Below are 26,280 nucleotides of genomic sequence, written 5' to 3'. Positions count from 1 at the left end.
AGGAAGCTAGAGCCAGCTAGCCCGTGCTTACCAACACTCCACTAAGGGAGCCTCTCATTCTATTCTGGGTGGACACTCAGGAGGGGCCAAGTCACCAAGAGACACAGCAACTGTGACACCACCTACACACGCGCACCCGGCAGAGCACAACCCTTTCTGAGCTTCAATCAACTTTTAATTTATTAGATCCAAGGGAAAATAACCGCCATAGGGAGGGGAAGGCTGAGTGGGAGAAAGCAGGAACCAATGCTTGGGAAAGAAAATGATCTATGGCTTTGATGACGCAAGGTGCTCTGACGACCAGAGGGTTTATGAAGTTCTCCAACTGAGGGAATAATGAAGTGCCCAGAGAGGAGGAGTTGGAAGCCAGAATGCTGAAAGGATTGTCCCTTTGGGGCCACAAAGGGTTAGGTCCCCAGCAGGGACCTCCGAGGACCCAAATAACAAGGTCCAGTGCAGGACCTACACATTCTGTTCCACTACCTCTGCCCTGGCCATCGGCCCCTTCAATGGGTTTAGAAGTCCTGCAAGTCCCAGGTGTCACTTCCCTACATCCCCCTGAGACCCTCCAAAGCCATCTCCCTGGAGAAATAGGGACACACACACACCAGGTTGTCACCCTGCCGGCATTATGTGTGCACACAACTGAAACTGAAATTTTCACCTTTTTTTTAATTTGTTTGTTTGTTTGTTTTCCAAGACAGGGTCTCTCTGTGTAGCCCTGGCTATCCTGGAGAGATCCACCTGCCTCTGCTTCCTCCCCAGTGCTGGGATTAAAGGTGTTGTGTATCACCATACCCAAGCTGAAATTTTCCCCATTTCTGACAACTGGGATAAATTGCAAGAGAAATCAGTCAGCACTGAACCTGAAGACAGAGTGGGTTTCTCCTCTGGGAGACTGGCCAGGGATGGGCCTAATATGATCAATGAGGGGCAGGATAGAACCCAGTCAGCCTTCCTGGAAGGTAGGGAGTTTCTGAGCCATGAAGAGGTCCTGGCTACAGGAAGAACCTCGCTTATACAGCCTGGGTCGACAGACTCAAGGTAGGGAAGTCCTGTGATGGGGGCAGGGGACCCCGGTCTGCACAGACTGTCCTATAACCTTGGGGAAAGTCAGACGGATTAAGAACAGCCTCTAAACATCTCCTAAAATGCTCTACGGGATTAGTTCAAACCCCTCTCTCCCACTGCACAAAAACATGGTTCAGGAGGCTAGATCCTCTCAAAACTAAGAAGAGACTAAGGAGGGAATAAGGTGATTTATATTCAGGCATTTTTTTTTTTTACAGACCCTCACCGTATCAAAACGTTAAAATGAAAAGCTATGCCCAGGATAAACGAGAATGAATCAGCTTGTGCTTTGATAAAATAAAACAGCTGCCTTTTAAAAAGAAGGAAAGGAAAGAAAAAAAACCCACCCATCAACAGTAGAACACCTTCTAAACACATTTGCCCATGACACTGCAAGTGTCTTCCATCTTCAGAGCCTCAACGGGGCTGCAATGATTTGATATAAGAGCATTCATTCTCTGTGGCCAAATGAGAGCATCTGTTTTGTTTAAGATTTGGGGTTTTCAAAGATACAGGAGGAGATTTCCATGGGTACAGCGGACATAGGCTGTCTCCGGAGGGCTCCAGATACTCAGAGACGGCAAGAAGCCCACAAGGACAACCGCTTCTTCCCACACCTCTTCTCCAGGGTAGAAAATTAAACATGACTCCAACTTGCAGCAGTGCCTCTGACTGAGCACTTCTTAATGGAGGTAATATTGGCACTCGGCTTCCTTAAGTCTCTCTGCATGCTGTTCTAGAAGGCTCCTTAGAGCGGTTCGAAAATGTATTTGTAGTTTAGCAGTTCAGTAGAACAAGGTCATAAAAGTTATAGCAAAACAGGATTTTTTTTTTTTTTACCCTCTTTTTAACTTTGAAGTTACTTAATTTTGTGTGGTCTGGCATTTCATTGCAGTAAATAGCTCGATCTGGCTAATTCCACACCAAAGCAAATTATCAGCTGCCACAGAGAATGAGAGAGAGAGAGAGAGAGAGAGAGAGAGAGAGAGAGAGAGAGAGAGAGAGAGAACAAAATTATGGAATTTCGGCAAGTACACAAAGACTTGCATATGTCAAAACACCATCCAGAGTCCCCGGAACACAGCCCTGCTCACAGTCTAGCATGGTTCTGTCAGTAAACAAGAGGCGGCTCCCTGTGCTCACCTCTCCCACTAGCTCCTGATGAGAACACAGAGTTATGTCCACTGACAGCCTGCTTCCAGCCAGTTTTAGGAACAACCTGAGAAAACCAAGCACTCAGAGGAGGCAGTCCACACACTAGAGACATGGGGAACAGAATGTGGGCAAATCTCACAGGCCTGCATTTAGCTCCCTAGGATGGGAAAGCAGATTTGTGAGATCCGGAGAATATGCTCCCTGACAGAGGGCAGAGCACATAAGACACCCCCCCTCCCTCCCCAGGCAGGATCATAGGAGCCACCCTGGGAACTGCTGTATGACAGAGCTGTCCACCATCCAGAGCTGTCTTCTGTCTCCTCCCGACTAAGCAGAAACAAGTTTGCCCACAGCTAATGAAGTCTTCAGGGCAGGCTGCTCAGCCAGCATCAATACCTTGATCATGACCATGTGATGGGATACGGGCCCCCAAAAGAGTTTATTTTATACCTCTCCACCCCAGATGTGACATCAGCATTAACCTGGGGACTAAAATCCTTGGAGAGTTTACGCTAAAAGAAAGGCCCAACCAAGCAGCCAAAGAGTCTTTCCTTCATGAAAGAGAGAGGTTCTCACAGAAAAACATCTAGCCGACGTCTGTCTCATCACCCCTTATAATTTTTTTTTCACGAGCTGAATGTCTGTGTTGGTGTGTAATCACAGTATGGGAAGGTCCCCAAATTCCAAGGCAAACAATTGGGGAGTTCCTATACACTGAATTAAAAACAAACAAACCAAACAAAGCAAGCAAACAAACAAACAGAAAAACCAGTTCTCTGTAGGTCATAAGCCGTTGCCCAGACCCAAGATTGAGAGGTCCTATATTCTTCATTTCACAGCGGTCCTGTGTTTGCCTTCATGATATGCTTACAACTGGCCAGACTCAAACATTAAATGAAGTAGAGACATCATCAGATAAATGGCTGGCCCTCTTCCTCCAGCTGATGACAGCCACAGCTTTTGTCTGACCTAATTTATTTCTCTTTCAGGTTAGAATAAAGCACTTTTCCTGTGTCAGGGCAGGCTCTTCAGCTCACCCACCGAACTCACACATACAACGCCAGTTCACTGCACTGTCTGCAGATTTCATGAACTCTAGCTAAGACATCACAGATCCAGAAACCCCCCACAATCAACACATATATATTCCCAGGCACTCAATCACATGTTTAGGGAGCGACGGAGCTTCATGACATGCCTTCATTCTATGAAGGGAACTCTCTGAGGTGAAAGGTGCACTGCCCCCCCCCTCCCCGGCAAGCACACACTGCTTGCAAACAAAATCACCCGCACAATTTGAATCATGCTATATCGTAAGGGAAAGGATGCTTGCTCCCTTAGTTCCGTGGGCTCGCTATGGAATACCGGGGATTGAGAGCTTTTATCAAATCGGAGCTGAAAGGATTGCCATCCATCAAGTTGTCTTGGGTCCACAACTCCCGTAAGCAGCAATTCACAGTGATGTTCCCACCCCCGGGGGAACATACGCTAAGATGGGCCACCCCTAAAATGATGACCACTCTTCCCAGACTCCCTAGGTAGAACCGTGAACGCTTAACCAACAAAAACAAAATGTTCAGAATGTCAAAACCATGGACAGACCAAGGGGCAGAAAAAAAACACTCATTCAGGAATAACAATTTTAATTGTTTAAAAAGAAAAGGAAATTGGAGGAAAAGGAAAACCGCCTCCCCACCTGCCAGGTAAGGGCTTACAAATCGATGGCAACGGCTTGAAAATAGATTTCTCAAACTTATATTCTCATTTTGTCCTGCACAAATCTCTGCAGGAAAATCAATATTACAACTTCACGCTTAAGACATTTTTGCAGCGACACAAACTGCAGCCGCTGCTGTAGCAGCCGCTGCGGCCCATGTGCTGATGGACGCGGGTTCCCAGGCATAGCGGCCGAGGCACCGCAGCCATGACACGGGCACCGAGCGCCCCCTAGCTGACGAGAGGCGCTAGGCGAGGCTTGGAGCATCAGGCTTTTTTTTTTTTTTTTTTTTTTTTTTTTTTTTTTTTTACCCTTAACCAAAAGCAAATTCCACTGAAAGTTTACTTTGGAAAGTATTTTATCACAACAAGCGACAGAGAGTGCAAGACGATGAAGACAAGAGGTGCAAAATGAATGCCTAAAGGTGAGGATTGACCGGGAGTCAGGTCTGATTAGGCGTTCAAAACCGCCTCTCTGCTGTAACTGGAAACTGGAGTCTGTAAGCAGACTGTTCCATGGGTCCATTTCACCTGAGATTACTGTCAAATGCACCGAACGTTGACCTTTCCTCTGACCAAGGGCCCTTTGGTGGTAAGCTGAAAAGTGCATCTAACCATCGAGTCCTAATCTTTCCATGTCCCTAAGGCCATCTCCAAAGGAGCAGCTGCATTCACCAAGACCGAGCAAGCCGACTTGTTTTTTCTGTTATGAAACATCCTGAAGACTAGATCAAATTTGCCAAAACCAGGGCACATGCAGATAGCAGGCTTCCCCCTCCAAACAAGAAACCAGCATATATACAAAAATCTTCAAATAAGAGGGGGGGGAAAAATCTCCTCTTAAAATAGGAGGGGTTGTTAAAATGTGCTCACGGCTGTTTTCTCTCGGGTGCGAATTACAAATGAATAAAATCAACCTGGCATGACACCTTTGACGAACACATTTTTATTCTCCCGTGGAATCTGAGCTGCTGACATGCCACACTTCTAAGGACTCGGGGCTCCTTTCTGTGCAAATGGCAGACAAACTTCACTGTCCCTACCTGACTACCAAAAAGAGAATAAAAAGAAAAAGAAAGAAAGAGGGTTCATGTCCTATGAAATTTATCAGAGATGCAGTAAGTGGCCCATTAGAGGTATACTGTACCCTCGGGTTCAGACAATTGTGAACGGAGCCACCTTTAAAACATGCAACAGCCACAAAACTCAATCTGAAGAGACTAGCACGGAATTAATACAACCAGCTTAACTTCTGCGGCAAATCTTGGGTCTCTGGCTGTTGTGCAAAATCACAGATGCATACAGAAAATTGCTATTCTTCCTTGGGAACCTGTTGGTGGGTTATTGAAAAGTTGGCTTCATTGAGGGCCTGTATAATTGACCACTCAATTTTACCTCCACGTTTCTTCAGAAAAACCTTCCACCGACCTCAGAATATATTTCCTTCTGCCTGGCCCTGCCTGGCATGGCTGGTACAGGCCCTTCCCTCTCTCTGCCTGGCCAGCGGCTGCCTCCTCCCTTCTTCCATCATCCCCCAGGCTGTTTTGTGTTTGTTTTTACTAATGTCTGTGTCTGCCCTCCTGTTTGAAAAGCCGCATCCATCTGGGTCAAACATTTTGAAACAAACCAGAAGCCCAGGTCCTCTTTTCCAGCTGCCTCCCACCCCCTTAGCTACCTCAGCCCCCTTCCTACCCATTCTGCCTGCAACCATAACACATCATGAAGCCCTTCTCCTACCCCCGACACACACGCCAAGATCATTGACGCTATTTCTGTGCTTTTCTGGTTTCCTGGGCCATCAGTGATTCTAAGTTGCATCATCCCCAAAGAACCTCAAGCTACTGCCCCACAGGCCCAAGGCTGCCACCCAATTGACAACGATCCGCCACGTTTTTAGATGGTTTCCTTCAGATCTGAAATCTCACATGGGAGAGCCTGTAGGGGCTGAGGCAACACCTGCTCTGCTGGCCAGCCCTTTAGCAACCAGGGCTCCTATATCCCATGGTTCATAGCTAGTCACATTCCTCAGGCTATGCTGTATCTCCTGCATCCCTGTCTTGCCACCTCTGGGGTGACACAGCACAGACAGAAAAGCCAGCTGCTTTTCTGAACATAGTTTGGACTGCTTTCCTTGCTTAACCCCCCTGAAACAATGCCCAGGCTCCCAGGGACCCCAGAGGGCAGGTAGAATTGCTCCCAGCCTGGCCTCCTGTCCCTGCCTTCTCCCCAGCACTCCTCTGCCTTCTCTGCCTCTGCTGCAGAGGCAAAGTCATCTGGCTTTTCCCAGCTGCTCTGAGCAAGGGTGAGACAGAGAACCAGTGCATGGAAGGATGTCACATGAAGCACCCCTCAACCCCAGGCCCAGCTGCCCACCGTCCCTCTGGTCAGAGCTTCTTTAGGATGTCCCAGGGATGCCCAGAGAAGGACAACAAATCTATTTGCCTTTCCCCAAATACTTCAAATGCTGGGGGGGGGGGGGGGGCTGCCAGCTTCTCCCCCTTCCCACTGACTCTCTCCCCTCCTCAAAAACCAATTCTAGCAATTTTACAGGGGCCGGGGGTGGCGGCAAACTGCCTCCTGGACAAATTAGGGTCTGGAAGTGTGGATGTTTTAACAACCACTTCACCTAAAGGTAGGAAGGGACTATAAAATAACCCATGGCTGCTGCGGTATACTAAAGGAAGAAAATTAATGTCATGTGGTCAAAAGGATCTCGATGAGACCAGGCTCGAATCTGGTTGCAAAACATTTTGTTTTAAATGCGACCAGCAAGTCTCCTTTGACATTACAACATTGAAAAAAAAAAAAAAATAAAGGAGACTCCCCTTCTCTCCTCCCCGTAAGAGACATCCCTCTCCCAAAAACCTCACTTTAATATATATGCCCCCCAAGATAATAATAATAATAATAATAATAATAATAATAATAATAATAATAATAAACAACGCACAAATTCTTACTAACGTGTCTGCGGTAACAAAGGAGAGACGGGAACAGTTAAGTAATAGCTTCGAGCAGATGGTTCCTGCGCTGGGTTGGAGGGGAGGGGAGAGCCCCTTTATATATTTATTTATTTATTTAAATTCTTTAAAATATAACATAAATATTCGGCTGTCGACTGCAGGGCAGCCAGTCCTCAGCGGCGGCCGTCATTCACAGGCTTCTCCAGCTCCAGCGCGGGGAGCCCGGCCCCAACGCAGCGAGGTGAACGAAGGATTGCAAGATTACAACCTGCCTGAGGTCTCGATGGCACCCAGAGGAAATTTTATTTCTATTGCAATAAAAAATTTAATAAATAAAAAGCAACCGCGACCAAAAAAAAAAAAAAAAAAAAACCCGCGGGGAGAGAATCGCGCAGGCTGCGGCCAGGGTGTCCCAGAGCTCAGCAAGCCGACCTCGCTGGTGGCAGAGCGGGGACCCGGCCGGCTCCGGGAGAACTGTGTACCTGCGCGGCTCGCGCTGGCGTTTTCTTTTCTAAATGAACCCAGCTGGGGTGGTGGAAGCTGCTGAGTGTCTGCCCTGCTGTCTGACTTTGCGAGCCCCGCCACTTGCTTGAAATCCAGCGGATTTGCACCGCGACCTGCCTTGTTTATTTAGATGGGGAAGATGAAAGATACAGAGATAGAAAGATGGATAAGAGGATGATAGGTATTTTCTCTCCTTCCCTTTTTTTTTTTCCTCTTCATTTTTACTGTTATTAGAGCATCCCTCTTTTCCCACTCATGACTCTTTTTTTTTTAACTCGTGGCGGGGATTTTTTTTTTTTTTACCAACCCAAAACCTCCCCCCACACACCTTTTTTTTTTTTTTTTGAGTTGGGGGGGAAAGAAGACAAGACCGTCCCAGGAGACGGAGGTGGGGAAATGAGGAGGGGGTGCTCCAGCCCAGCAAACAGCTGCGCAGCTGGATTCTTTTGCAAATAGCGAGAGGAGGGGAGGGGACGGCGGCTTCGGAATCCTAGCGGCGGCGCGGTCGGCGCCCTGCCTGGCTTGGAGCAGCGACCGGGAACCCGAAGCCCGCGGCCACCCCGTTGCCCTGCGGGTCCCCGGGTCCAGGGCGCACTCGGGGCTCGGTCCGCCCGCTCCTCCGAGCGCGGACCCGCGCGCTCGCCAACTTTTCCCGGCTCCCCCTCCCCCTCCGCTCCCCGGCCCCCTCCCCCTCCTCTCCAAACCCCGCCACCAGCGCCGCCGCCGCCACACACGCAGCTTGGAGGGCCGAGCGTCCAGCCGGGCTCGGCGCGCACAGCCGCCTGCAAGCCCGCGCGCCCCCTCCCCGGCCCGGAGGCCGCGGCGGCTGCCCCCGGTTGCAGAGAAACTTTCCCAGAGCCCCACGCTCGGCCGCTGCGCCCGGTTTGGTGTCCCCAGCCCCCGGCGCCGGAGCCCCAGCCGCCGGCCCCTCGCGCGTGCGGCAGACACTTACGCGTGATGAGTTCCCTCTGGGACAAGTGCTGCGGGTTGCCCTGTTTGCGGCGGGACATTGCCCCGGCATCTATTCTGGCATCGCCCGGAAAGCTGCACAGATGCGGGCCGGGGAGGGGGTCTGAGCCGCCGCCGCCGCCGCGCCTCCTCCTCCGCCCGGGTTGGTGCCTCTGCCCTTCCTCGCTTCCTCTTCCTCCTCCTCTTCTTCTTCTTCGTCTTTATTTTGCTCTTTCTTCTGGGCTGTGTTTTTGTTTTTGTTTTTGCAAAAAGAAAAAAGAAAAAGCCAGGGATATGGCTTGCTCTAAAATAGAGAAAACGCTAAAATAAATTAAAACTGCAGTAGCTCGCCGCGGGCTGGCCGGTTTCTTTAAAAATATATTCTTTTGGAGGAAAAATATCTTTCACACTTCTTCAAAGTGCTTGGCCTCTTAGACTTGTAAATGTCTTCTTGAAGTTACGCCGGGTTTTGCACCGGCCTCTGACACTTTTCTTTCGGGGTCTGGTAGGTGGATCGCGCACTTCCACCCAAGGGGAGGGGGGGGAGGAAAAATGCAAACAAATTTCAAAAAAGCAAAAAAAAAAAAAAGAAAGAAAGAAAAAAAAAAAAAAAGCAAAGAAAACTTGGGGACTTGTCTCGTACCCCCTCACCCCGCCCCCTCAAAAACCCGAAAGCAATGAAAAACTGCCTTGGTTCGGCTCTTTCTGGGTTTTCTGCGCGCTGCCTGCTTTTTTTCTTTCTCGGAGGCTGACCCCTCCGAGGCTCTGGGGGACTCCGGGAGCGGCTCCTTCCCGGGTCACCTGGCAGGCTGGCGCCGGCCGGAGGGGCTGCGGGTCCCCGCGTGCGCTCCCCAGCGCTGCCCGGCGCCGCGGGCCCAGGGGGAGCGGGGCTGCGGGGCGGCTCGCCCAGTGCGCCCGGGTCGGTGCGGGCGTGGACGGGAGCTATAGATTGCAACGTGAAGATGGCGGAGTCCGGGTTCTCCGGGAGCTCTCGGTCTCTCTGTGGCTGGGGCTGCCTCTGTACAATGGGATAAAATTCAAGTTCAAGTGCGGACGTGACGTTTAATCTGCTCTAGAGACAAAAAGACCCAGAGAGTCGGAGCACTGGGGGCGACTAGCGGTGGCTTTTTAACATTGTACCCTGTAAGAGAACAAGAAAGCACACACCGAGACACGCGCGCGCGCACTCACACACACACTCGCCAGTGCGCACACCCGCAACCCAGGCCGGCCACACGTGCAAACTACTGTTTTTGTGAGCTGGTCTTATCACCGAACACCGTCTGCGCAAAAGAGGGGGGTGGGGGTAAATAAAATGAAATCTTGTCCCCACTCACTCTTCCTCCCCCGGGAGCTGGACTCCCTGAGAAAGGGGGCGGAGTGCTGTGTGAGTAACTGAGGTACACTAAGTCCAAGCAAGTCTAAACCCACCCACTCAAGAAGGAGGGCTGGAAATCCGGGGGGGGGGGGGCTAGGGGGGGAGAGAGACTGAGGCTACAGATACAATTGTTTTCCTTCACTCCCCGGAAAAGTAGTTACAGTTGGTTTTACTTATTTGGGAAGGGGGGCATTTTGTAGAAACTTCCAAAAAGTGTCTCCATATATAAGCCGTTGGGGGTTGGTCGTCTTAAACAACAAAATAAAAGATACTAAGGGGGCACAGTAGGGGGGTGCACTTTGTTTGAATCCCATTCCAGTAGGGTTCTTCGCCTTTCTGGACCCCATTAACTCCTAGGGGTCAAGCATTGCCCCGCCCCCACACCCTAGTCTCCTTGGGAAGCACGCGCTAGAGGGACGGGGTCACTCCACGTGGGAGAAGTCTGGGACTCACAGACCCAAAAGTGGGCGTGGCCAGCCCTCGGAAAGGAGAGTGCCTCGGAGAGGCGCCCCCCCAATTCCCTCCGTGAAATCTCTGCAACCTGGAAGTCATCCCCCTCCTCCACCGCCCGGGATCAGACTTGAAATTGCTTGTCCGACCGGGAAGGACAGAGCCGCCTTGTCAACCGTTTGATCTCCAGCCGGCGAGGACAAGGGGAGTTGTGGGGGCCTGCCCGTGGCCCGGGGACAAGGCCAGGCTGCAGTCCCGAATGCACCGCCCCCTCCCGGCGCTCTCCTCCAGGAGACCAGCTGGGTCTACTGGATAACCTGGCCTCCCGCGCTGGGAGCGCCAGTAGGCTGGACCCCTCTCTCTCTCTTCCCCGGCGGCCAGGGCGGGTCGGGGCCTGGCTGGGGCTGAGCTTTGCGGTGAGCCTGGCTGCACCACCCTCACCCCGCCCCAGGCTCGGCGCCCCGGCTTCAGCCCAGGGATTGGCAAGGCTGCAAGGCCTCCAGGCGAGCTGCCTCTCCCGGGGCCTCTTCCTCAGGGGGCACCTGGGCTTTTTGTTCATCCTGAAAGCCATGGGTGGGGCCATGGCACCAAGGAGGCTGCGTAGTGCTGGGAGCAAGGACAGAAGAATCTCTCTTCCCTTCCCTCTTCACCCAAAACAATCACTGTACGATGTGCCCCGGCTTGCAGTTTCCAGAGCCTGTGGACTGCAGGGTCCACGGACCGAGGCGAGACTGAGTTGGATGATGCTGGGTGGGGGCGGGCTTGTACCTCCTTGTGCAGGCCACGTGCAGCTCACAACCACCACACACACATAGGCACCCCTCCACGTGGTCCAAAGAGTCTGGAAGCATCTCCTCTCAACCACCTCACGGGGACAAAAAAAAAAAAAAATCAGAAAAGTGGCCGGAGTAGGAAAAAAATATGGCCCACCCCACCCTTCAATAAACCTCCCAAGAAATCCATAAACTGGCCTTATCCGCACACCCCCGCATCAATTTTTAAGATCAACTAGCCTTCTGTCTCTTAGACTCGCAGATGGGAAGGAAGGCCAGAGAGGGATACGACTTTGCCCCAAAACACACAGCACATCAGGGGCAAGTCTGGACTTAAAATGCTGCGCCCTGCCCGAGGCAACCTGCCACCATAGGCGCGAAATTCAAACACGTGGCCCTCACCTTCTTGCGGAGGTGGCTACAAGGGGGAGCGAGTCAGAGCCTGGGGCGAGGGAGGAGGAAGAGGAGCTCTTTCAGAAAACGGGGAACTAAGGGGCCCAGGAGTCAGCTGCCTGCTGGAGCACGGGTGGGACCGGGGACAGGGCAGCGGGAAGCGGCGGCACAGTCCGGGACTGACCCCAGCAGGTCCTCCCCGGACCGCGCGCTCCCCCGACAGCGGGAAGGCGCTCACTGATGGCCGGTGCAGGGCCCGAGCTGTCGCTGTTGCCGCCGCGCGCTCCACCTCGCGGCTGCCAGCAAGAGGCCGCCCTGCCCTGGCTGCGCCTCCTCCTCTCCCAAGAGGCGCCCGGGCGCAGGCAGCGAGCGATCCCAGCTGCCACTCCAGTCTCCTCCTTTTCCCTCTGCCCGTCTGGCACGGCATCATTTGCGCTGAAAGCTGTTAATGTCTGGTCTCACAGCTCCCCCTTTAGTCTTGCGGCGCTCCCTGTCTCGCGTTCCCAACCAGATCAATAGCTGCCTCTCGGCCGACCTTGACCTCTTGCTCGACCCTGTCTTACTTAGGCTTTTGGCTCCAGGGTACCGGCTCGGCTCTCTTTGCGCTGTGTCATACTCGGCTGGAAATCGCTAGCCTTTGCTTGGGACCTTGAGCCAGGCAGGTATATCCAAAATACCCTTAGACGGATCTACTCACCTACGGTGAAGCCTTATTTAGAATAAAGTTCATTCCCCCAACACCCCCACACACCCCCACACCCACTTGCAGGGTGGGGAGTGCAGGTGGCTATCCAAAAGAGTAAAGGAACAAAGGTGGGCCTGAACCCCTTGCATACAATCTTAACATCATTTCTCCTGCACCTGCTATAGGCCTATTGTGTGCTCAGCTCTTGACACAGTCCGTAATCAGATAGAAATAAAGGAGAGAGAGAGAGAGAGAGAGAGAGAGAGAGAGAGAGAGAGAGAGAGAGAGGACAGAGAGAGAGAGAGAGAGAGAGAGAGAGAGAGAGAAAGAGAGAGAGAGGAATATGAATGTCACAACGCTTTGCTATTTCTTCCCCCCGCTTCACACTGCATTCCCGGAGTGAAACCCCACAGCCTGCATCCCTTTAAGGGTAGGGGAGTCGTCCTTTACGGAGAAATCGTTCAGAAATTAAAATTAAAAGTCACTCCAGCAAATCAAAGTGCATTTTTATTAGCTTGCATGGGGTCCCTAACTCCCCATGTGTAATTCCTGTGACAGGCACAGTGAGGGCGGGCTGAGCAGACCCTTGGTCAGGCTCTTTGCCTAGAATTCCTTGAAGGATTTTCGGTCCCTAGGCGCAGACTGGGACCCGTGGAAGCGTCTGCAATGTTGTCTTTGCCTTCTGAGCTGGTATGTTTTATCTTATGTCTTTACGAAAATTTGGATAGATCTAGATAAGCGTTGGGGGAAATGGGAAGCCCTGGAGTCCTTGCAGGAAAAAACCGACATTCCGTTTGTTTTTGTTATTTTCTCCCTAACAAGGATCCTCCCTCTGAAATGTAGACAGATAACTTTGGAGCTGTCTGAAGTCCCAACAACACAGCTTACCAAATTACTTTGGGTTTCACTTCTGGTGCTTAAAAAAAAAAAAAAAAAAAAAAAAAAAAAAAAAAAAAAAAAAAAAAAAAAAAAAAAAATCTGTGCAAAGAGAAGGCGAATCTTCTCATTTTCACAAGTGTGGGGCAAACTCAGAAGTAAACTATGCCTGCTGCTTTCTGTTCTTCCAGGCTCCAAACCTTATTGACTGTGAAGACTCAGAAAATTCAGTGAACGCTCGATCAGAGCATCCGCACCTTCTTTTTGAGAACAGAAACCCCAAGCAAGTCCTATATACATTAAGAAAGAGCCCAAGATGGTCTTGATGGCTTTCCTCCTGATGTGAAACCCTTTCAAATTAATTATCATATTCAAGATGTGTGTGTGTGTGTGTGTGTGTGTGTGTGTGTGTGTGTGTGTGTGTGTGGTTTGTGGACTCAGTTCTCTCCCCCCACCTGTGTGTAGGGACCCCAGGGATCCAACCCCACAGGCTTCTCCACAAAGGCCTCTACTGGCTGAGCCATCTCTCCTGCTCTGGTTTAAAACCTTCAGAGATCAAATCCAGACTCCGCAGCAGTCAGGAGAGGCCTGGTAAGTGTCCCCGAACACCATCTGGAATCACAGCTACTTCCAGGTTAAACGGAAGGGTTTTCTGGATAACAGAGGGTTTAGGCCTTAGCACCTAAAGGTTAAACAGGACCCCAAAGCTTACCTCTCACCCTTCTTCAATCTGTTTTTGTTAAATTTAAGATGCAGCCTTTTGTTAAAACATGAGTCATTGCCTCTTCTTTTCTTTCCTCTCCCCCCACCCACCCCTTACCTCCCAAAAAGAAAAACTTGGGTTCCATATCATAGTGGATTTTTTTAACAATCATTTTACTACTTGAAGTAGACTGAAATAGGCTTGGAGACAGGGCAGTGGGACAGAGGTAACCCTGCCTGCTTTCTTTAAGTCTGCAGCCTAGAAGACGTAAACCAGTTTCACCGATCCTGATCTGTGTTTTATTTTTCCTTTGAAAATATTAAAAAGCAAAAACAAAAACAAAACGCACCCATCTCCCTACGTGTGAAAAAAGGGACGAACGCCCACGCTGAATGTCCCTAACTCTGCCCCTGTCATCAGAAGTGATACTGAATGGCTTGGTGCTAGGGAATCTGGAAATATTTCTACAGTTTTCTCACCTCGTTTGGAATTTTCTTGCCTTGCTAATTTTAAGTCTTTAGTTGAGTCATCGATTCAAATTGGGTAAAGAAACCATCACCCAGTTGGGAGAGATTATCATATCACCAAGCTTGCCCTCTCACCTCTCACAGACAGGGAGTCAGCGTGGGGAGGACCCACCTCTACATGCCTGTGTCATACGAAGGATCTCTCTGCTGCTGTTCTGGGTCTCAGTGTGTCTGGTGTGACTTAAAAATGCAGAGGGGGCCATTTCCATGAAGACGGTGACATTTCTACTTCAGACACGCTGACCCATGGCGCCCACACTGGAGCCTGAGTTCAGTGGTCTGGGGATCGAGCAACCTGTCCTACTGAGAGCAGAGATGAGGGGGTGCTCAGAAGGGTGAAGCACCAGGATTCAGGAGGGAATTTTCAGTTCCAGCTCTGGCTGTCAGGGCTGTGGCTGAGAACCAGGGCAACAAGGAGGTGCCTGGTGATGGGAGATGGGGAGGGGCCGGGGATGGAGGCAATTGTGAGGATCACCTTCCCAACGAGGGTTTGATGAGGCTGTGAGGATTAATTAGTTTGTATCCTTAAGCAGTATGAGAAGGAGGAAGTTTCAGGAAATGTTAAGCTCCAGTCGTAGACAATTTGATTCAATCGAGAGCTGCCCCCACCCTCAAGGCCCAGGCTGTGAAAACTCCTATCTGTGCTGTGATGTACTACAAGGGAAGTGAGGGGGAAAGAGGCCTTGGGAAGAAGGGAGCATGAGTCAGTCAGGCTAGCTTCCCTCTGGAAAGGCGAAAGGCAGGGAGCAGCTAATGAGAAGGGTGTGAGGGGGTGCTCATAAAAAAGAAGAAGAGGAAGAGGAAGAGGAAAAGAAAAGAAAAAAACAAAAGCCAGCCAACACCTTGCTTCAGTCAGTTGTGCCTTCCAGAGCTAGAAAAAGCAAAAGCAAAAAAAAAAAAAAAAAACAAAAAAAAAAAAAACCCTCATCTGTTGTTCAGTCGTTTTAGAAACTGCCACACGCATGCTTTCGAGCGAATTCAACAAAGATAGCTTGCATCCTAGAGAATCCGGTGGTGGCTTCCCTCCTGTTTAAAGGGGAAGGGTTGGGACTGTGAGCCCACTAGGGAACTGCTGGACAGGACGGTTACTGAGGGTAGGAGGCAGCATCTCTACGGTGTGTAGAAGTTTTCAGTTGTTTCATATTTAAACATGCATTGTTGGGAAGTAGAGGCAGAGATATCAGGTGTTCAGGTCACCCTAGGGTGCATAATGAGCCCAAGGTCAGCCTGGGCGGCACGAGACTCCATACAAAAAAAAATAAGAACGTAAATTGTAATATAAAATGAAACAAAATGTACCTTGGCTTGAAGATGCACTTTGGGTACCATTTATGAGGCAGACAATTTACCACAACAAAAGACAATGAATGTCCCCCAAGGGAGAACTGGTACATACAGAACGCTGTACATTCTGATATTAGTTTAATCTGCGTCTTTAAAAAAAAGAAAAAAGATTTCCCTGTGATCTTAAGCCTTCGGGATCTTTGAAACAACAATGGCTTCTAAAATATAGATGTTATGATAATATTCCCCATCTGAACTTGCAACAAAGCCCACCTCCTTATGCCCGCTTCCTCCCACAAGCGTAACAGGGAGCACGCACCAACAGGAGCAGAGAGGCCCGTTTCCGGCCTGTGTCCAGCTCACCCTGACGATCTGGAGTCTAAACTGGGCAGATTTATGATCAATTGTTAAAATCCGCATTTGGACCCCCAGATGTAGATAGTGGCTTCGTCAGCTGCTGGGATTCGGCACAGGCATCTGTCCCTTCATTATTCCTATCTGCTTAACAGGAACAATTAGAGAACAGAAGACTGGGGAGCCTGTTTGGGGACCGGTTCGGTATTGTACCCAGACCACACATTCCGGCTGGGAAGGAAGACAGTAATGTATAAAGCATTAGTGGATTTAACACTGTGCGCCGTGCTTGGGGGATCGAATCGTCAATGTTTCTGGCAAGAACTCACACTCGAATTGAAATCTATCACACACCTTAATTAGCTCCGGGTACCTAAGTGCACCCAACCCAGAGGCAAGTTGGAAACCAGAGGAAGAAAGACAGGAGCTGGCAAACAGGCAGTGTGGGACGTGCCCCTCGGGGCTCGGTGACGCCCCCATCCCACCCCTCGTTTTCAGAATGGAGTGCACCAGCCACGGTGCTTGGTGCTCAGAGGACAAGTCTGACTCACCACCTCAACCCCAGAGAACATTGGTGGAAGGCGTTCAGATGGCTCACCCACGTTGACTAAGGGGATGGATGAGGAGAGGCTTGGTGACTCGAAGCTGTTGCCGACAGTAACTGGAGCCTTTTTTTTTTTTTTTTTTTTTTCTGAGCCAACCATCCCACCTGGACCTCGGCACAAATTATTGTTTTCAATTACCACCTGTGTGTTCCTTCCCATGCAACTTATTGATGTAAAATTACTGCTACAACGGTATAAATAAGTTATACCACAGTTGTAAAATGGAAGAAATTTTGTTGTAGCAATTATGTTCAGCAAGATGACAAAATAAATTTCCAGAGCTGTGCCTGCAGTAACCTGGGGAATTTAAACCTCATAATTTCCATTCATTTCAGATAATTTGGAGTAATTTCTATATGTAATAACTTTGTAATGAAAAACAGCAGTACTGAAGTGATTTCACTGTTTGCCCCTCCTATGGTATACATGGCACAAAATAAATGATAAAAATAATATTTCCTTTTTATATGTGTGTGTGTGTGTTGAGTAATTCCTTCAGTAAAAATCATAAACTAATACCCGGACTAAATCTCTGTCCACAAAATGAAAAATAAATTGAGTTAAAGAAGTGAGCGAGAATGGAAGGCTTTGGATGTTTTATTGTGACTTTATTGAGTTGTCTCAGTCCTGGGCCCCTCCTGTTCTCTGAAGGTTACTGTTTCCAAGCAAGAGATGCAGAGAGGCAAGACCCCCAAACTGCCATGGCAGGGGACTATAGGGAGACCGCTCCAGTCGGCCACTTTCCCCCTTGGCATGTTCAGATTGTCACTCTTCCTCTTCCCCTCAAGGAGCAGGCGAAGAGGTGTGGTCAATCTCCTCCCCCCCCCCATCCAAGTTCTTATATTAAAAATTAGATTAATCCGTTTGTTTATTATCTTTTGCAGATGGGTATTTTGCCTGTATGTATGTATGTATGTGTGTATGTATGTGTGTATGTATGTATGTATGTATGTGTGTATGTATGTATGTATGTATGTATGTGTGTGTGTATGTATGTATGTATGTGTGTATGTATGTATGTGTGTATGTGTGTATGTATGTATGTGTGTATGTGTGTATGTATGTATGTATGTATGTATGTGTGTATGTATGTATGTGTGTATGTATGTATGTATGTGTGTGTGTATGTATGTATGTATGTATGTGTGTATGTATGTATGTATGTGTGTGTGTATGTATGTATGTATGTATGTGTGTATGTATGTATGTATGTGTGTGTGTATGTATGTATGTATGTATGTATGTGTGTGTGTGTGTGTGTGTATGTATGTATGTATGTATGTGTGTATGTATGTATGTGTGTATGTATGTATGTATGTATGTGTGTATGTATGTATGTATGTATGTATGTATGTGTGTATGTATGTATGTGTGTATGTATGTATGTATGTGTGTATGTATGTATGTATGTATGTATGTATGTATGTGTGTATGTATGTATGTATGTATGTATGTATGTGTGTATGTATGTGTGTATGTATGTATGTATGTATGTGTGTATGTATGTATGTATGTATGTATGTATGTGTGTATGTATGTATGTATGTATGTATGTATGTGTGTATGTATGTATGTATGTATGTGTGTATGTATGTATGTATGTATGTATGTATCTATGTGTACCATGTATGTGGCTGGTGCCTGCAGAGGTCAGAAAGGGGCATCAGATCCCCTGGGACTAGAGCTATGGATGGATGACTGTGAACTTCCATTTGGGTGCTGGGAACTGAATCTGAGCCCTCTTCAAGAGAAGCAAATAACCTTAAGCACTGAGCCCGTCTCTCCAGCACACCATCAAGTCTCTGACAGCAGTATTCACAGACAGGAGGAAGGACCTGTTAGGTTGGACAGTGGCCGAGTAGGTTCTGACATATTTCCTCCTTTAATTAAAGACTTGGCAAGGTGGCGCTGTGTTCCCCCACCGCTCTGGTGCCCTGCCAGACCTCTGCCAGTGACACATGCGACTGCTGCACACGGCCTCTGAACGCCACACGCTATTCATCAGAAGCTCCTACGGAGCTGTTAGAAGGTGACAGGAATTACAGCATCTGCATTAGCTCCAGGCTCCATGCAATTAGCCTCTGCCACCACTGAGGTGCCCATCAAGGGCTTCTACTACATGAAAAATGGAAACTGAGTCTAAAGCTGGACTTCAGAAGTGATGGCCGGCCTTGAGGACTCTACTGCCTGGGGGTTTTGTAGCCTGCAAGCCCTGCCTTCCCGCCATACTCCCAGGATGCAGATGGGTAGGCATTGGCTAGGAAAAGGTGCCTACTTGCTGAGGGATATGAGGAAATACATGGTTGTCTCTGATTTAGGGTCCTCTTTGTCACACTTGTGAGATGACAGCTCTGCTGTGCAGGAGCTGCAGGATACGAGGCCCTGTGGCTTCCCCTTGACACAGCTTGGCAGGCACACTGTGATTGACAGGTAATTCTATTTATTAGCTAGTACCCAGGTTCTAGCTCAAACAAGTCTATATTCCATACATCACTCCTGTGACATTATCAAATGAAGGGCAACGGTAGCTATCTAGACAGGGGATACTCTAGTCCCCGAAATGTATGTATAGAATGTGTTCCTTTTATCAAGGTACCCACTACAATTCTCTCAAGGCCTGCCGGGTAACAGGGACACTCTGTCTAAAACTGTTTGTCAGGGGTTTATACTAGCTCATTCTAGGAAGAGAGAGACCATCCCCATTACACAGGCAATGCTAAAGTCAGGTTCCCAGAGACAAAACCCAAATCCCCCAGGCCTGTGGCCACATAAGCATGATCCTGTCCTCTCCCCAGGCCCAGGCCCCACTGTAGCCATCCTCCAAGCAAGAAGCAATTACCAGAGACATCACTAAACCCGGGACTAGAATAAGGGTACCAAAAAGTCAGTGGTGAATCTGGACACAAGGGAGAGAAATGGAACGAGAGTTCAAAGGTGAACCAGCTCTGAACTGAACAAGGACACCTGGTTAACAGAACAGATTGGCAGGGCGTAGGGTAGTAAAGTCTTGGCCTTGGCCAGGAAAACAAACAACAGAGAGGAAGCGGCTAGGAGAAGGCCTGAGGCTTTGTCTCAGACAGAAGGGAACGGAGGAAACAGACTCGGAGTACAGGGGCCCAATGGAAGGTTCTGCCGGCGAAATGTCAGTCAGAGGATCTCCAGATGTGGGAATAGAGTTTGAAACCATGTAAAGCCCTTTTGCCTCTTAGCTTGAGTTTGTCCTTCCCGCAGCTTTGTGAGAGGTATATGCCAACTTGGTGCCTACATCCTCACGGTGGTGAGTTTGGATCTGCCGTAAACTAGGAGGCCTGGGAGCAAGCAGCCAGCCTCCTAAGCATTCAAGGTCCTCCTGTGTCAGGCCCCAGCCTTGGCCAGGAGTCCCTCAGGCAGCTATGCAGAAAGCCCCCAGCACAGGGCACAGCCTGCCTGGTCTGTTTGTGTCACTAAAGCAAATACCTGGAGCTGGCAATTTATACAGAATTAAAATATAATCCTCACAGCTTTGGAGGGTAAGGGTCAAAGGTCAAGGCCCAGTGAGGATTCACAGGATGGTGCTGGGTCCTCCAGGGAGAAAGAACACTGCAACTCATACAAAGAAGGTAAGCGACAAGAGTTCCCCTGGCTCTTTTTTTTTTTTTTTTTTTTTTTTTTTTTTTTTAAGGTACTAACCCGTTTGTGATAATTCAATACTTTTTAATGTCACATAACGAGAAAGAAGAGTCAGTATGAATTCTGAAGGGTGCACGTACAAGCCATCATGGCGCATGTGCTAGGTGTCATAGACCAGGCTGAAGTTCAAGAAGATCCAGAGGAACAACTCCTACCGAGATTTCACCATGAGACTGACAAACATTTACCAATACCTAGTAGGAAATGTCCCCCAAGCTGTCCTCAGAGAATCCAGGCAGACTGGCTGGAATGCCCTCCTGAGAACAGTGGCAGAGCCTCGTGGCCTTGTCCTCTTCCTGCACAGAAAGCAGCCTCACTGGATCTCTGCTGGGCCAAGCCCAAAGTGAGGAATGTCCTCCAAGCCTCCTCCTCCTTCCCACCTTCTGTCATCCGGGGAGATAATTCATTTATGCAGTGCTCGAAGAAGACTGACATTTTCAACTTTTTTAGCAGAATAAATTTATAAGGTAAATTAGGGGGTGGGAGCCTGAGTGTCCTAGGCAGATTCAAACTGGTAATTACAGAGGGCCTAATTATGCATTCACCACAGAGCCTTCTGGAATGGGGAAGGCTACAGGATGGCTCCTGTTCTCCCTGCAGAGGACGGTCTCCCGGAACCTCCTGGAAGCTTTGCACAAGTTCTGCTCCTAGCTCTGAGCCTTCTCCAGAGGCCCTCTTGTCCTCAACTCCCACAAGACTGTGGAACAAACAAACCCTCACCCTCTTCAGAGTACTCAGAGCTCCCACACACACACACACACTCACCCCACCTCCCGTGGCCACCAAGAACCAGAAACCGGAACAGCCCTCAGACCAGGTGTCTCGGATGAAACAAATGGCACAATAGCAGGCAGGAAATTTGCTATTTTTCTCTGTCCCATTTTTACCCAAAGACCATCCAGGAGTTCTAGATTCAAATCTGTCACCTCTGAGACCAGTGTGTCCTGTTCACCAACATTTCTGTGAGATGCAGAGCTCCATGGTGATAGGAACTATGTTGTGTTATCCATCTCATCAGAGCCCAGCTTGGCCTCAGCACAGCCACTGAACAAGCAGACAGGAAGGGAGGAAGGGAGGGAAAAAGGAAGGAAGGAAGGAAGGAAGGAAGGAAGGAAGGAAGGGAGGAAGGAAGGGAGGAAGGGAGGAAGGGAGGAAGGGAGGAAGGGAGGAAGGGAGGAAGGGAGGAAGGGAGGAAGGGAGGAAGGGAGGAAGGGAGGAAGGGAGGAAGGGAGGAAGAAAAGAAGGAAGGAAGGAAGGAAGGAAGGAAGGAAGGAAGGAAGGAAGGGAGGGAGGGAGAGGGAGGAAAGAAAGAAGAGAGGGGTGGCAGGAAGGGATGAAAGAAGAGAAGGGAGGGAGGGAAGGAAGGAAGGAAGGAAGGAAGGAAGGAAGGAAGGACAGACAGTAAAAGTACCTTGTGCCCCCTCACTGTAGAGCAAACAAGCTGGCCTGAGCAGAGCTGTAGATGGCCTGGGACAGGGAAGCTTGGCTCTCCCACATAGCACAGCACACACCAGATTCTGAGGAAATAAGTGGGCTTTGAGTGTAAAGCTCTTTCCTGTGGCCCTTCACTTGACACTGCGCTCTCTGGTCCCAGACATCTTGTCGTTCGCTCTGTATCACACTCTGTCACGAACTCGATTGTGTCCTCCCCCAGACATGTTAGAGTCCCAAAGCTTGTGGCTCTCATGGTGCTGGGACAGACCGTCAAGTTAAAGAGCCCCCACTGTGGTTCGGAGTGTCCTGGTCTCCCGTCAGCCCATCACGAAGGAGCCGAGGCACATCACGGCAGCCCAGAAGCAAAGAGCAAGGGTGCCTGTGCTTGCTCCTGGCTTCTCTTCCCCCTCTTCTATTCCATCAGGACCCCAGCCCCCACTTGTTAATCCTCTCTGAAACACCTTCAAGGGAATTTGACATCTACCCCCCTCACCACCCCCACACTGTTATCCCGACAGGGAAATCCAGCTGCACAGGAGACCAGCCTGAGGCCAGAGGTCTTGGAAAGCAGGCTGGTGTGAAGGGAGTTTTCCCTGTGTGGTGGTGCAGCTGCAAAGACAACATTGGCAAGGACTACCAGATGCCTGAGAGCAATGGACAGAAGACACCCTGGGCCGAGCCATGCAGGCTTATCCTGACGTCCCTTGCTCAACCCCACAACAGCCTCTGGTCCTCACACAGCCTAGTTCAGGCTCTTGTTACTACCACAGGATTTGGTTTAAGTAACAGTTCAGTACAGGAAATATTGGGGGCTGAAGGATATTCACCCACAAATCACACCTTCCCTGTGACCACATAACCAGCGTCAACATGAAGCCAGTCCTAAAGTAAGACACGGTCAGCTCTGAACCTCTGCAGCCCTGAGGTGTCAGCTTGCTGTGCGTGGTCAGGTTTCGTTTTCATCACAAAGCACAGTGGTTCTCAACCTTCTTGATGCCACTGTGACTGTTCAATACAGGTCCTCCTGTTGTGGTGATAAAATTATTCTCATTGCTACTTCCTAACCGTAACTTTGTTACTGCTATTAACTGTAATGTAAATAACTGATACATAGCCTATCTGATACGTGACCCCTGTGAAAGGGTCATTTAACCCCCCAAAGGGTCCCAGCCCACAGGCTAAGAACCTTCGGTATAGACACGGAAAAGTCTCCAGGGCTGTAAGTGTTTCTTCACAGCACCCCGGAGTCCCACACACTGGCTTTGGTTAAAACCTGACCTACTTTGACTAACAACTGTTTCGATTTAACATCTCTGCACTATGGCCCTGCAACCTGGCTCCTGCAGGGAGAAGGACTGAAAGACATCCCTTTGTCTTTCTGCTGCCCTGTACAGCCTCATCCTGGTGCCCACCCAGGCAGGAGCCACTGCTGGTTGGCTCTGCCTCGCTAGCAAGCAAATGGAGAGCTTGCACTCCTGAGAAGTGCTGGGTTCACACTCGGACCACGACCTGTTGCAGCTCTGACCAAACGCAGCGGGCTGATCTAACTTAGGGGGTCAAGCTGTGGCCTTCAGAGAGCAGAGTGCAGGGCAGAGACTACTCGCCACAATACGCTGCGCACTGGCGGCACATGTAACATCTGCTTCCCCAACATCCAACACTGTTAGTTCAGCAGTGTCCCCCTACACAGCAGCAAAGGAGCGCAGCCAGCAGAGGCAGACACTGGTTCTTACTCTGTCTACCTTGGTTGGTCAGGATTAGCCACACTGTGCTGCTAAAACAATCAACCCCTGTATCCAAAAGGCTCATGCTAGGAAAATTCTGAATTTTGCTCACACCTTGGGCTTCCCGCAGCCCTCTTGCTCGGCTCACCACATCTGATGATCTCCGGGCCTATCATACACAAGAAGGAAGGATTCAGGGACATTATGGGAGCTCTTAAACACAGAAGTGGCACATAGCTCTTGTGTTCATAGCCTATTGGCTGGAGCCAGTCACATGACCCAATGTAACTGCAAAGGAAACTGGGAAATGTATGCAGGCAGGTGAGTATCAGAGAGCTGTGCCTAGGTATTGCCTTAGTATTGCAGGGTTAAATGAGCCTCCAGGATTTAACTGGGGACAAGGCCAAGGTCACAGGGCAAAGGAAAGAGAGAAGGGCCAAGTTTCATCAGTAACTGCGTTCAGGCTTTGCTTTCTGGACTGTTGAGTTTTCTCTTCCTACCCTCTGCTATTTACTAACTGTGACTGGTTTCTTTACCACACACTCACTGAGCTGGCCCCACCCCACAAGAGAAGGCTAGGGCCTTCCTGGATGCAGAGATGTCTTGGTCTAGAAGCTGCTTCCCTTCTGGTGCCACCTGCCACCAGGAGCAAACACACCTGAGAGGCTGAAAGGTGACCTGTTAGCTCCCTATGACACATGATGGGGGAGGGGAGGGGAGCGCGAATCCTAAAAGTTGCCCATTAGATAGACATGTCAGTCAGACGGGAGATGATGTAATGACGTCCAGGTTTCCCTTCAACGACCTCAATGGTGTTTGAAGGGTGGATTTGGAGCAGAAATTTTAAGCTGGAAAGAGCCAGGAGATGAGGCAGTCCACCGACCTCAAGAGGGAGTTGGAGGCCGTGGGTGACAGAAATGATTTTTAGCGTGGACCTGGGGGCAGGCTTCAAGCCCTCATTTCCAAACCCGTGTCAGTACCTCTAACCACTACTCCCCGACTTTTTCTTACTCTGTCTTAGGCTGTCAAGCAACAAAAGGGAACCATGTTTGGGGAAGGATAGGAATTGGTTTCCAGTCAGCCTGACAAAGGCTTGGAGATGGGTATTGGGTGACTCAGGATGACACTGGGCGATGAATTGGGTGGAGCCTAGTGGAGACTCTTCAGTCATTAAAGAGGGGAAAGGAAGCCAGTTATTTCTCACAGTTTGGAGCCAAGGAAGACCACAATAAGGTCTCCCTCCAGCAGATCCTGGGGCTTGTGAGCACCCACTGTCTAGCTTGCCGACTACCTTCCTGAGAAATCCTTGGAAATTTGGAAAGACAGCATGACAGTAATTGTCGTGTTCATTGCTGTGACAAAATACTTGACAAAGTCCAGGGACGGTTTCTTTTGCTCCCAGTTACAGAGCTCAGACCATCAAAATGGGCACGACATGGCAGCTTGACCCTGACATAACTCATCACATGTGTCCAGGGTCAGAAAGCTGATCTGAGAGGTAGATGGTAGTGTTCACTTAGCCCAGGGTCTTAGCCCAGGGCACGGTGCTGTTCAATTAACACAATGTAGATAATCCCTCATAGAGATGCCCAGAGACTAATCTAGTCTAGCTGATCCCTTCCAGGCTTGCACTAGCCTTGTCTCCTAGGTGACTCTAGATTCTGTCAGGTCGACATATGTGGTGGTTTGAATGTGTTTGGCCCAGGGAATGGCACCCTTAGGAGGTATGGCCTTGTTGGAGGAAGTATGTCACTTTGAGGTTGGGCTTTGAGGCCCTTCTCCTAGCTGCCTGGAAGCCAGTCTTCTCTTGTTTGCCTTTAGAACAAGATGTAGAACTCTCAGCTCCTCCAGTGCCATCCCTGCCTGCACGCTGCCATGCTTCCCACCATGGTGATAATGGACTGAACCTCAGAACCTGTAAGCCAGCCCCAGTTAAATGTTGTCCTTCATAAGAGTTGCCTTGGTCATGGTGTCTCTACACAGCAATAGAAACCGTAAGACAACATATTAACCTTCACAACTCCCATGACCAAGTCACCCCCTCCAAAGACCAGCTTATAGGGGTCCCAATATACAGAGGGGAAGGGTCACAATACTCCATAACAACTTCCAAGTTCTCTACCCCTATCCACCTTCGACATGGCCTTGGGCTTCATACTCAAGGTCTAAGGGGCCAAACTCACCGCAGACAAGGAATCTTCCTGCTGCAAGGCCACAGAACTCTCAAGGAATCCAAGGACTTGCTCATAAGAGAAGTAGACATCCAGAGGGCAGAAGACCTGCAGTCTCACTGATGCATGGTGGGACCTCATTATGGAAGAGGGACTGCTATGTGACACATGACATCATAAGGACTTGTCTCAGCTCCTTTACCATGCTCTTATGCATACTAAGATTCTCCTTGATGTCAAGCATTAGGGGAAATTTAAAAAACACTCCAAGGTATCGAGGCCCCTGTTAGACGGCAGGAACTGTCTCTAAGGGCACTGTCAGCGGCAGGATGGACAGGACCCCAGCGTGCACAGAAACCCAAGCTTGAGACCGAGCTCCCCATCAGTCATGGGAGGGGAAATAAAGGGCGCCAGGGGGAGGCTTTAACAGAGATACTGCAAAGAGCCATGGGAGAAGGTGGGGCAGGCCTGGGGTGCCACCCCCAGTGGCGAGAGGTGACCAATTGTATGTCCTCTCTGGTTGAGAAGTAAAGGAGAGATGGGAAAGGAAACCAGGGACATGGGGCCACCTTGAAAGCTCAATGATCAGGAAAGACTGGCCAGTCAGGTTATAGGCTATGAAGAGCTCGTGACTGGAGGGTTAGACACTATCCATTGGCAGCAGCTATACGGAGGTCCCTGGGGATCTTGGAGATTGGTTGTACCCCTCAATTCACACCCCGTCTTTGCACATAACAGCACCACAGCCCTGAGGGCCATCGCCATCTCCAACCCTGTCTAGTGCCCTACCCCCAGCCAAGCCTCCGTAAATCCCACTGTCAGATAAAGTTCCTGCTGCCCCTCCCTCTGAGGCTGAGACAGTCCTAAACACTCTTGTGCTGGTTGGCTTTTGACAAC

At 49.6% G+C, this 26,280-nt stretch overlaps 1 protein-coding gene across 5 annotated transcripts in view; it reads right to left on the bottom strand.

The window, feature by feature from the left end:
• Positions 1-9,702, bottom strand: part of Bcl11b (BCL11 transcription factor B) — a 94,441-nt gene extending 84,739 nt beyond the window's left edge. Inside the window, exon 1 of one of the 5 annotated variants that reach the window (XM_076921236.1) lies at positions 8,362-9,702. In XM_076921236.1, coding sequence (XP_076777351.1) covers positions 8,362-8,419 — 58 coding nt within the window. In that variant the 5' untranslated portion in view covers positions 8,420-9,702. The remainder of the gene's footprint in view (positions 1-8,361) is intronic. The other 4 variants (XM_076921237.1, XM_076921235.1, XM_076921239.1 and 1 more) reach the window with 4 other exon arrangements.
• Between the last annotated feature and the right edge of the window lie 16,578 nt (positions 9,703-26,280).

This window comes from Arvicanthis niloticus, chromosome 23 (genome assembly GCF_011762505.2).
Source record: "Arvicanthis niloticus isolate mArvNil1 chromosome 23, mArvNil1.pat.X, whole genome shotgun sequence".
Lineage (NCBI taxonomy): Eukaryota > Metazoa > Chordata > Mammalia > Rodentia > Muridae > Arvicanthis > Arvicanthis niloticus.
This window is presented reverse-complemented; position numbering and strand designations above follow the sequence as displayed.